Source organism: Cydia amplana, chromosome 23 (assembly GCF_948474715.1).
Source record: "Cydia amplana chromosome 23, ilCydAmpl1.1, whole genome shotgun sequence".
NCBI lineage: Eukaryota > Metazoa > Arthropoda > Insecta > Lepidoptera > Tortricidae > Cydia > Cydia amplana.
In genome coordinates, this window is record NC_086091.1 from 7,288,389 (window position 1) to 7,301,608 (window position 13,220).

At 38.3% G+C, this 13,220-nt stretch overlaps 1 protein-coding gene across 1 annotated transcript in view; it reads right to left on the bottom strand.

The window, feature by feature from the left end:
• LOC134658817 (sex peptide receptor) overlaps positions 1 to 13,220 on the bottom strand; it is a 173,150-nt gene that overhangs the window by 15,711 nt on the left and 144,219 nt on the right. The window contains exon 4 of the mRNA XM_063514481.1: positions 2,377 to 2,477. Coding sequence (XP_063370551.1) covers positions 2,377 to 2,477 — 101 coding nt within the window. The remainder of the gene's footprint in view (positions 1 to 2,376; positions 2,478 to 13,220) is intronic.

The window sequence follows — 13,220 nt, forward strand, 5'->3', positions numbered from 1 at the left end:
AAATGATATTTCGTACATAAGTTCCGAAACACACATTATGGCTTAAAACTATTTGGGAAACAATAGAGACCCCTATCCATAGCGTGACGTATGTCTCGCGTTTGCGTTATGTCTATTTTTGTATGGGATTTTGTAGTGCGCCAAGCGGTGTGCTTTGGAAACTGAAAATCCCATACCAAATGACACTTAACGCAAACGCGTACGTACGTCACGCCTGCGTCACGTCATCACGGTTCATATGATTCATATCCCGGTCGATATGTCTAGTGAACCTATTATGTAGTTACTTTTTCCCCTGTAACTTTATAGTAGAGGTAAAATTTCAGCTGAATTTTACGACCGCAATAAAATGCGGCCAAATAAAATATCACCGTTACATCCTGTTTACTGCGGCTTGTTATATAGACACGCAACTGGTGAATGACGTCACCGACGGACAAGATTTCTTTACGGAGAAATTCAGCACAGAGGCGGTTTTAATAGTAGTTTATGTGACTGTTACATAATGCCTAATTATGTACAGGTAGAAATACTGCTTTATCTACACATATATAAAGTACAAGCTCTCCAAGGTGTGTCCAGGAACCGCATGATACGACCGCCATTACGGAATTTGATCACACACTTATTTAATACAACGTCGCGATTGACATCAGAGAGGAAAATGGGGACTATATGTTTGTATGGAGAGCGGTCACGTGACTTCGTCCACTTTTGTTTTAAAGAAGATTATGTCTGCAATAAAGGCTTGCATCCAAAGTTAAATCACTACCTACAGTCTACATACTTTAAAACAAAGTCGCTTCCCGCTGTCTGTCTGTCCCTATGTATACTTAGATCTTTAAAACTACTCAACGGATTTTGATGCGTTTTTTTAGATAGAGTGATTCAAGAGGAAGGTTTATGTATAATTTGTTAACCCGTGCGAAGCCGGAGCGGGTCGCTAGTTTCTTATAAATGATAAATATACGGTAATTATTATTATTGTACAGGTAATTATCAGGTATTATGACGGCATACACACATCAGCCCTGACATTTGGGCATTCACAGACGGAATATTTCCGAAATACCTACTGCTAGCGTTCCATTCCTGCGGAATTCCCTAAATATGTCACATTATGGCGGCATTCCTTCGTCATTGTACATGCTTATGTACAGTCCAGGGATGTTGCGGATGCAGTTTTTTTGACATCCGCTGACGCGGATGCGGATATTTAAAGGCTCACATCCGCGGATGCGGATGCGGATGTCAAGATTAGGTGCTTAAAAAACGTCAAATATTACATATTTAGTATTTTTTTTATTAAAAAAAACGAAACGTTTAGTATTTGAGCAAGAATATAGGTGCGTTATATTTAATAAACAGTAACTTGGCCGACTTTTCTGGATCTAGACGATTTCGTTACAGGTAATGACGAAATTACCTAGCACTTACGCCGCCGCTAAGACGTTCCTATACCGACTTGTTCGACATCCGCATCCGCCTAAGCTCCGCATCCATTTTATGCGGATGCAGATGCGGATGTTGAAAATAATGCGGAAGTTCCGCGGTTGCGGATGCGGATGCGGATGTTCGCAACATCCCTGGTACAGTCGCCATCAGATATATCGGAGCGGCTCCTTAGCCGCCCTATCGGGCCCTTGCCCGATTCGGATTTTGTAATAGACATCTATTAGATATCTTTTAGACATCGCCAAGATACTATAACGATATGTTTAAAATCTAACCTGTCAAATTTGACATTTCCGCCATTCTGGAGATACTCTTGAACGATTTCCACAAGATATTACTTAGAGATCTAATTCACATCTAATAGAGATATCTAACACGATCTATCGTAAAAGTGACATTGGTTGCCCGAATTGCGCTGCAAAAGGAACTAATTTAAATCTAAGCTAAATAACGTATCTAGAATGGATCTAGTACGTGTCGTCTCTTGTGAATATCTTGAAGTTCGAATACGGCAGTAACACGCCTCTATTGGTCGGGCGTTAGAGTGCGTGTTCAGATATTGTGAACACATTTTGGTCGCTCTATCTGATGGCAACAGAGGGCCTACCGCGAACCACGTTCGACGTGTTACCTCCCTGTCACTCTTACGTTACGTAGTGCGACAGAGAGGCAACACGACGAACGTGGTTCGCGGTAGGCGCTCTGTACCTAAAGGGGCCCACTGATTACCAGTCCGCCGGACGATATCGGCCTGTATCGCGGGGGTCATGATCATCCCGAGTTACCAGAAATAAAATTTACAATTATACTAAACATAAGAATAGGAATTATTAAGGAAAGAAAGAGGAGTGTGTACTTGTATGTGTGTAAGCTAGTTGTGAGGAGGGAGAGAAAAGTCTGTGTGAAATCTAATATATTTACCAGGTCCTCGCTACAGGCGCGTGGCATACGTAGATGTATCTCTGCACGGCCAGCGCTAGTGTCAGCCAGATGCTTGCCGTGTGAAACATGGCTGGGATGACCTGAGGACAAGAAAAATATCCTATCAGCATATATTTAACCCTCTTTATACAAATATTTATACAAAAAAACTGGCCAAGTGCGAATTCGCATTCCAAATGTTCCGTACATTAAGTCCGACTCACGCTTGATTGCACATTTCTAATAGGTTTTCCTGTCATCTATAGGTAAAGATGTATTTTGTGTATTTTATTTAAAATTTTAGATCCAGTAGTTTCGGAGATAAAGGGCGGGGGAGGGGGATGGCCGGACAGACAGACAGACGCACGAGTGATCCTATAAGGGTTCCGTTTTTTTCCGTTTGAGATACGGAACCCTAATACATATCGTCTATCTTGAAAGCTTTTAGAGTCTGTGCGGAAAGAGAAGGGTGGTGGAATGTATGGGGCCCAATACATTCCACGACTCTTCTCTTTCCGAACATACTCTAAGCACATTTTAATAAGTGATGCGATAAATAGACTCCATGGCTACTTACTACAGGTATATTACACCTATTATATTTCTAGCTATATACCTCCGAATTGAGCACAGGTGAACCTTATGTCCATGCAATAAGGTTTAAGAATTGTCAAACCGTGTGGACAATGGTTCATTCGTAAAAATGGACTTTTTAATCCGCTTCGTGCGTTCTGCCCCCAATTTGAAGAGATAAACGTGTAATTCGGATTTATTGGGTAGATCATAGAAATTTACGCTCCAGAGGACAGGCTCAATTATTATCTGGGCTCTGTCAAAAATGGGTTTGAATTAGTAGCGTTTAATCTCAGTAACAATGAAACGTTTATTTTGGCGCCTACAAAATTGTGTTGATATCGGACCGCGGATTGTTTTTACAGCTGCACTTTATAAAAAACTAGCGACCCGCCCCGGCTTCGCACGGGTTAACAAATTATACACAAACCTTCCTCTTGAATCACTCTATTTATTAAAAAGCGGCCAAGTGCGAGTCGGACTCGCCCATGAAGGGTTCCGTATTTAGGCGATTTATGACGTATTAATAAAAAACTACTTACTAGATCTCGTTCAAACCAATTTTCGGTGGAAGTTTGCATGGTACATCATATATTGTTTTTAGTTTTATCATTCTCTTATTTTTAGAAGTTACAGGGGGGGGGGACACATTTTACCACTTTGGAAGTGTCTCTCGCGCAAACTATTCAGTTTAGAAAAAAATTATATTAGAAACCTCAATATCATTTTTGAAGACCTATCCATAGACCCCACGTATGGGTTTGATGAAAAAAAATTTTAGAGTTTCAGTTCTAAGTATGGGAAAATCTTAATGCGGTTCACAGAATACATCTAGGTACTTATCAAGTTTCAACGGTATAGTTCTTATAGTTTCGGAGAAAAGTGGCTGTGACATACGGACGGACAGACAGACAGACAGACAGACAGACAGACATGACGAATCTATAAGGGTTCCGTTTTTTGCCATTTGGCTACGGAACCCTAAAAATATTCCTTTTTTGTTGCCTACCAAACGTGTAAGGAAATCTGGTAACAAAAAACGAATGTTTCTTAGAAACTTTCTGGGACATTTTGGGAAATATGGTGGAAGTTGTGCTTCATGTACTTTACCAGCATACCATTTTTTATAGAAATCTAAGATGTGATCAAACTTTTTGAGAATTGCTCACTAATGTTGATTTATTGTGAAATGGACTGCAGTCCATTTCACAATAAATAGTTTGCCGACAGAATATGAAACTCTAGCCCTAAACCGAACTCAATCAATCAACTTTAGATCTTATCACTGAATCAATAGACTCCAATTCTACTTGTCAACCGTCTTCAACGGATATTGGCGGTTGACTACCGAAATACAGTTTGAATTTGGAATCGTTATAATTTTAAATGGCGGCCGACAAGGAACTTACCTACATTTAAACTGTGACGAGAGTAAAACAGCTTGTGAAAACATAAATCTAATAGGGTATTTGACTGTATTTAAAATAATTATTTTACACCATGCATGAAATAAAGCACCAGAAGATTAATAGAGAAACGTAGACAGCAGTTATTTTTAGACACAAATTCTATTTTAAAACCCGTATAAAATTAGAGTAGGTAATTTGATTGTGACGTCACATGCTAGTGTTTCATATAAATTCCCATAGAATTAATATGACTAGAACAACTGTCAATCTTCAAAAGTGCGACCAAAAATGAAATGCAAGTGTGTGCGTAAATTGTCTATGTAAGATCGAAAATAGTGATGTCATGTTACAACATATTAATAATCTGTCGATGTTTGATTGCTTTATCGACTACTTTTTCAAATGTGTTATTTTAAACGTTAAAATTCTACGACATTATGACGTATAAATAACACTTGCACTGCGTGTACTATCAAAATCGTTGCAGACTTATCTTAATGTAACTCTTACTGTGTTGGAAAGTGAAATTTAAATTTACCCCTAAACATGAGCACCTTCAAAAAGGTATAACAATCGTTATTATTTGAAGTCGGTTATAAAAGCTAATATCTTAATGATGTCTTGTGAAGAAATAATTACATAGCTATTAATGTACCGACAAGTTATGGATACTGTCATATGAACATTTTGTCAAGCCCTATCGTAAAGTAACAGGTTATGTTTTTACACAAAATATTTTAAATTATAGACTAATATGATAAAATATTAGCACACAAAGGAAGAAAAACTTATAATGAACTTTATAAACCGGCTTCATACACTTTTTACGCTGTTAATTTGACAAAATATCGTTATGAAAATTTCGCTAGGAATATCATAAATCCTCTGAAATTAGTGTTTGCTTGGATTATTTGGCACTGTAACACTGAAATCCGGCACACTACAAGACACAATCTTCACTGAATTACTTTATTTAATACTTTTCGTCCTAATCCGTGTATATTTTTCAATTTGAAAATTACTGTGATACGCTCTTGGCCGTCCGCGGCCGTCGTCAAAGTCAAAAGTGGTCACGTTTTCTCATTGGTAGTCTGACTCTTTCGCACTCATGGTATGTTCATATACGTGATGGCTTCCCTTTCGCACACTTAAGCTGTCTGTCAAGCGCGAGCGCGAAAATGACAAGTCTGTGTAAATTCCATAGAAGCATAGAGAAAAAAATACATAGAGTGCTCACTCCATACATCAATTTTAGTACCAAAAAGACTATTAGCATCTAGCATCGAGTAGCGAAACTATCAGTACTGCTATTACTTGAAAATAGGTGTAGCACCGACCGGAAAGTCTTATGCTGTTGAGATAAGACTTTCCGGTCGGTGCTACACCTATTGTCAAGTAGCAGTACTGATAGTTCCGCTACTCGATGCTAGATGTAGACACTGAAATTAATAGTCTGAACTGATGTATGGAGTGAGCACTCTTGTCTTACTATATTTCTCTATGATAGAAGTAAAATCGTTATGACAGTTCGAAAAAAGCCCTATTGTGGCATTGTTAGCTGGAAGCGAGTAAAGATTATCAGAAAATTGTAAGGAGTGTTTTAAATCGGCAAGAGTTGCGAATTCACACGTGTATCGTACAAAGTTTTACAGTAGGTACATCCATTCTTGGTGCTTGCTGACCGAAATATAACTGTACTGTACCCCTAGTGTAAATTTCATTCGATAGCGTGACGAGCGTTCGCTTTTGCGTTATGTCTCATTTTGTATGGGATTTTGAATTGAACAGCGCGCCAAGCGGGACGTTTTGGAAACTCAAAATCCAATACAAAATGACACTTAACTAAAACGCGTACATACGTCATGTCACGCTATCGAATGAAATTTACACTATTAGGAGTTCTGAGTGTGCTATTACGTGATGGTATATGACATGAGTTACAACGTTTAACGTGTACGATGCCCGTAGCCAACTTCGCCAATTATGCACTCCTTTCTGACTCGGTGGGTTCTCATTACTTTCATGTTAGTGTAAATACATACATTAAACTATATATTTACATGGACCACTAATGGCAGTGCCATTTCAAAGTCCCGGTTTTCAAAGTGGAACTTTGTTGGCTATGTGCACAGCTGTGGCGGCACAAGTCGCATATGTAACTCTCAGTTTTTGGGCACTGGTGTAAAAAGCGTAAACAATTTTATTGAAAAGCGATCATCAATTTCGAGATACAATATTTGGCGATCCATCAATTTGGTTGGCCTATTAATATCAGGGCAATGGCTTCGTTTACTTTGTATATACATATATATGTATATTATCATATAAGTACTTATATTACCTATAGAAAAGCGTTAACAAAGACTAGGTACGTGGTCACCTACACCATACATAAATAGAACTATAATGTACATAGTTCGTGTATATCGTCATAGAGAAATATAGTAAGACAAGAGTGCTCACTCCATACATCAGTTCAGACTATTAATTTCAGTGTCTACATCTAGCATCGAGTAGCGGAACTATCAGTACTGCTACTTGACAATAGGTGTAGCAGTACTGATAGTTTCGCTACTCGATGCTAGATGCTAATAGTCTTTTTGGTACTAAAATTGATGTATGGAGTGAGCACTCTATGTATTTTTTTCTCTATGATATCGTGTAAATCTGTCGAATCCTACAGATCTGTTGTGCGAGTGATTTTTCGCCAAATGATTTTTAATTTAAAGGTTATTTATCTTTTCAGTCGTCAGATATATCGGAGCGGCCGAACACGCACCCAATCAAACGTTATCACGACGTTAGAGTGCGTGTTCAAATATTTGTGAGCACCTGGGCTGTTGTAGTTGATTTGACCCATGTAGAAAGCATTTCTATTTCATCACAGCTCTATATACTTAGCTAATATTTGGTGGTAAATAGCATGCAGAAACATTTTCTGAAAATTACCGTTAAAGTTACAGGAAAATTACCGACCGTTTAAATGTTAAACATTTAAGGGCCAGTTGCACCAACCACATTTGACAGACTGATCAACATCACTCGGCACAGATCTATGAAAATTCCCATACAATAAAATTTAGCGAACGCTTTAACGGTGACAGGCGGTTTGGTGCAACCGACCCTAAATCTCTTCAAGTTTACCTACAACCATTAAAACAAAACCAACTTACACAAAATAAACCACAAACTGTATTGCATTTACAAAGTTCATACTTAAGTATTAAGTAATACATCCTGCCCTGGTCCATACATCCCCACTGCATCCTGTACTAGGAAATTGCTGTCTTGGCTACTGCATTTTACCCACCTCCCCTATTTAAAACAAGACTTTACCCCCCTAGTTTTAAAGCCCAAATCCCAATAGCAAGAAAGCAAGATGTTACATTCCCAATACGTACAGTTTTGGACTTTATTTTCGTAGTTTAAAAGTAGGTTTTCGGCTGACAGAGCTGAGCTCCAATTTCCGTTCACGCTAAATGGTCTACGGTTAACGTGTTCTATTTCTTTCTAGAAAGGTTCTAGGTAATCTAAAAGTGGTCTATAAAATGGAAGATTCATGTACCTATCGTCCATGAATGATCACGGAAACATGTTCCGATTTTACATTTATTATTTACTAGATTGGATTGAATTTTGTTCAAACTATCTCTCTATCGCGTTATAATCGCAAACTTAAACAAGAGGTAGGTATTGAGGCGATGAAACGATTCTGAAAGAAAATTCTAATTTACTCATAACTACCAAATCGTGATTGTTTTTTTTTTCGAGGGGCAATGTATTTAGTGCATCGTGATCACTTGTGACGTGCCGTAAAAATGCGTAGGTAGCTTTATGTTAAAACAAGGTAGAAATACAACGCTTTCTAAATTCTTTTGTAAGGAAAAATAAACGCCGAATATCACCAAATATCACGGGGGAGGGGTGGTCTCAACCGCCGCCGCCACTAAATATATCACGTAATTTTTTCCAGACGAAAATAGTGCAAAAATGTGAGAAAATACATTACTTAAATTAATTAAGTTTCAAGACTGAAATACGGCAAACCCTCCATACTCCCTCCAGACATAAATTTAGATTTAAGATAAACTTCGGATTAAAAAAAAACCACATTATTCAAGCCACATCGCCATTTTAAGGTCCTAAAAAAATTGCATAAGAAAAAATTAAACGGATTATGTTCTAGTTTGGTCATTTTTGCAGTATAGTATCTAAGTGTCTATAAAGGGTTAGGTACGTATTTAGACCTATATTTTAAAAGCTAAAATTAAAGCTACAAAAATGTGGGCCAAGTTAAATAAAATTCTCTTTTACAATGTGCGAACGCCTAGGAAAGTATCTGAATGCTATTGCATTGCTTCGAGCCAATAAAAGGCGAAGTGAAATACCGTTTCTGCAATTTGTATTGCGGTTAACCTACACGCGATTTTAAAATAGATTCTAAGTAGTTTCTTGTTCACAGTTCAAGTTATTCAAATCTAAAAATAGTTAGGGCCACTTGCACCATAGTGAATTTCTTACCATGGTACTTAATTCTCTTTGCCATGGTGGTTAGGTGAGTTACCATGGTTACCAGTACAATTCGACACTGGGTTACCGGTTTAACCGCTTAACCCCGGGTTAGCGGGATGGTGGGAGTTATGGAAATAGGGAAGAACATAGAGCAACGGACTATTTAGCTAAAATTATTTCCTTAATTTGGCAACGTCCAATATATCTGGACACAATCTTTCTATTATTATATTTAAGTATAATCAAGGTTGGTATAATAAATATAGGTAAATATATATTATTTTCTTAACCAGAATCATTAACATTTGAACTCATCACCTAACACTTTAAACTCTCGCGTTTTGTACACATATTTAATTACACAAACTCATGACCTTCCGTGTTTTCTGTCAAACCGGTAACCGATGATTTTGACGACCTATAAAGCCGATGGTCCATGGGTTCGAATCCCGGTAAGGGCATTTATTTGTGTGGTGAACACATATACCTATACATATTTGATCACGTTACATGCCACAACCGATATAGTATATGCGTGTAGTTTAGGTACCCTATATAAGTTACCGAACCGAAATATTTCCTAAGGTTGAAACCTCGCCAGATAGATTGAGTTTAAAAGTGCCATTACTCACCTCAAGGGCCCCGTTGGGAAAAGGGTTTCAAGTGAGAGATGATGACATATTTATCTTTGTCTTCAGTCTATTCACTCTGTGGCCTAGCTCAATCAATATTGCTGACAAGATTTTATGTTCCGAATAGTAGTACTCAATTATTTTACTGGCAAGGAGACTCTTTGAGTGAGTCACTGACAGTGTCAATACTGACACATACGCTAACGTCTACGTTCTCGCTCGCACTAATATGTCAGTGAATAGAAAGTAAGTTACGTAGACGTTAGCGTATAATAATATGTCAGTGTTGACACTGTCAGGAACTCGTGGTAAGGGTACTGACGTAGAAAATAAGGTAGGCAAAAGCGATCAAATGTCACAGATGTAAACTAGAAGAAAATACTTCGCAATTATAAACGAGTTTAAACACCACAAGCATGATAGAAAGGCTAGTCAAAGAAGCAAGCAAAAATATTTTAAGTTGGTTCCAATTTATTTAGGTAGAATAAAATGATTGGCCCTTTAACGTAAAGTCATTGGTCCCTATTTATTATAACAAAGTCAAAGTCAAGTCCGCTGAAAAAATAAGGAGTCCCTTTCCTCCTTCTCCTTTCCTCAATCTTTCATCATCATGGTACCAAATTGAAAACTGCAATAATGACAAGTAGGTCTCAGGAGGGTATAGTTTACTCCAATCCTTACTTAACGTGGAATTTCCAGAAATACTTCCAATAGTTCAAGCTTTTTAAAGAAACTACATTCCTCTCAGATCAAACGCTTCTCGATCAAGTTTACGTCATTGAGAACCTTACACCAACTTAATTTTGCAGCTGTCAAAATCATAATTCAGCACTATTACTACCAATCTGCCAAGTCTTCAACCGCAAATGACTTTGTGCTAGCTATCTCGAGGACCGGAGGCGTTTCAAAGTAATACCAACTTTAAGTATGGACGATAAGGATAGTTTTCCACTGATATGTAATAAAGATTTGAGTTTTAGTGCTTAGTAAGTGATTTTGATTTGGAAACGCCTTAGTTAAGTTAAAAGAAATGTAAAAAGTGAAGTTTTAAAATTTGATAAAGGGAGAAAACGTGACTGAAAGATTTTTCCATTCAGTAAGGACCACTTTTCTAGCAAACGCTGCATTTCTTCCTTTTTAGGGTTCCGTATCCAAAGGCTAAGACTCGTCTGTCCGTCTGTCTATCACCAGGCTGTATCTCAAGAACCGTGATCGCTAGACAGTTGAAATTGATGTCACAGATGATGTATTTCTGTTACCGTTATAGTTATAACAAATATGAAAAAGTACGGAACCCTCGGTGGGCGAGTCCGACTCGCACTTGTTCGGATTTTTATCTTAGTTATTTCGCAGTTGTATCCTAAAAGAGCCAGGGAGCCATTCTGGAATCTTTCGCTTGCTCGGTTATGAATATCACGAAGGACATTAACTTTGCCCCCTACTTGCACCATTCCACTAACCCGGGCACAGAATAAGTAATAGTATTATCATACAGAACGGCCACGCACCGCCCCGCCTCGACTCGCATTACCTCGCCCCGCGACGTGAATCTGGCGGACTTCTGGCGTACTCTCAGTAAAGCGACTTACCCACACATACACAATGACGCGTGTACAGACGTGATGTGCACACATATAAACGCAAATGATTTTTGGTATGTCCGCCCTGTGCCCGGGGTTAACCGGTTAAACCTGGAGTTACCATGGTTACCAGTACAATGAAACTGAGTTAATGGTTTAACCGCTTAACCCCGGGTTAGTGGGGTGGTTCAAGTGGCCCTAAGTCAAATAACTATTAAATAGTCAACTTCCCTATTGGTCCGTCTTCTAATGGAACAATTGAAAGGCGAAACTTCTTGTTATTTTCCCGACCTTTTATAAGGTAAATAAGGTTCAGGTAAAGGTCATAGTTCAGAGGAAGCATTTAATATCATCAGTAACTAAGGTTACACGTGTATAGGAAAACTGAGATAGAAAACGCGTACATTTTAAGAAGAAATGTTATTGCTAGGAAAATTATGTTGTACCTACTTTAAATAAGAAATTTAAAAGTGTAAATTGTGCATGATTGTGCCTCCTTTATTTATTATATAATATCTGGGAGACCGAGCTTTAATATATGAATAATAATAGAGTAATTCAGGAGTAAATATCTCCCGAATGAAAAATATAAGGTACAAAAAAATGTCTAGATATATTTGGCGAGTAGGTACGAGTCGGGTAAACCATACTAAATAATGTTATTTAAAGAAAATAACTGTTTTAAGGGATCATTCACCAAGTATTTTACCCTGTACCTATACCATTGTCACTGACCAGAGCCCGTACCATGAGTTACTGACAGTGTCAAAACTAACATATACGCTATCGAGAACGTAATTTACTTTCTATACATCTCGCGCGCACTAATTTGCGAGTACGAGTGAGATGTATAGAAAGTAAATTACGTTCTCGATGGCGTTTATGTAGGGTTGCCAGATGGTCGGGATTCGGCGGGATTCTCCCGATTTTAAGCATGTGTTCCCGATTCCCGACCAAGTGAAAATTGTCCCGAAAAACAGCTTCACTATAACGTGAAACAATAATTTCAAGTTCCGAACTGTCGTCGAGCAAGCCAGCGACCCGCTTCGAGCCCGTCAGCGCGCGCGCCCTGGCGCGCGTGGCGAGATTGGGCAGAGCAGCTGACGTAGTGCCAATAATGTAAAATATCGTTGTTTTTAATACAATTCATTTAATTTGAATAGTTTTTTTTTCCCGACTTAAGGCCCAAAATCCCGAAAAATTGATATATTTTCCCGATAATAGCGCCTTTCGATCTGGCAACCCTACGTTTATGTCAGTGCCAAACTGATGGTAGCCATATAGGACTTAAAGTATTAGCACATTAAGAGGGGCTAACTCAAGTAAATACCTATTACCTAATACATTGAAGTTTTACACGTTTTTACCTACACGGAAAATGCTATGAAAAAATCTCACGGCAATTAAGCATATAGAACTGAAAATAATAAACTGGTGATACTAGTCAGGAAATTAAGAGCAGAATTTGAAAGAGGAGTAGTTAACTGTGGTCCAAAATCGTTTTATAGTTACATTCGTAAGCAGCTATCCTCTGAGGTATCCGTACCTCCTTCACTGAGAGACGAAAAGGGAGATATCACGAACGATCAGAAAGTTGTCGCCGAGCTTTTTGCCCATCATTTTGAGAAATCCTTTGTTAGTGAATCAGCACACACGAACATTCCGGACGTTCAGATGCCTCGTGTAGAAAATTTAATCGAATCAGTATGTTTCACTTCTGAGAACGTGGCAAAAACGTTAGCAACATTTAGCGACTCCACTTCGATGGGCCCGGATACTCTACCTTCTGTTTTTCTTAAAAAGTGCAGTAGCTGCACTGGAAGGAAGCACATGTCACTCCCATATACAAAAAAGGCGATAAGTTTGTTGCTGCTAACTATCGTCCGATCAGCCTCACAAGTATAGTCTGCAAAACTATGGAAAAAATTATAGTAACTGAATTGCGAAATTTCATAAGTAAGGAGAATTAATTATCAATGAGCAGCATGGATTTATACCGAAAAGATCCACAGTGACAAATCTTCTTGTATGTCTTGATAAGTGGACACGTGACTGGGACAATCGTCAGCCTACGGACGTAATATACTTAGACTACGAAAAGGCATTCGATCGTGTACCTATTCGAAGGCTTATTGCTA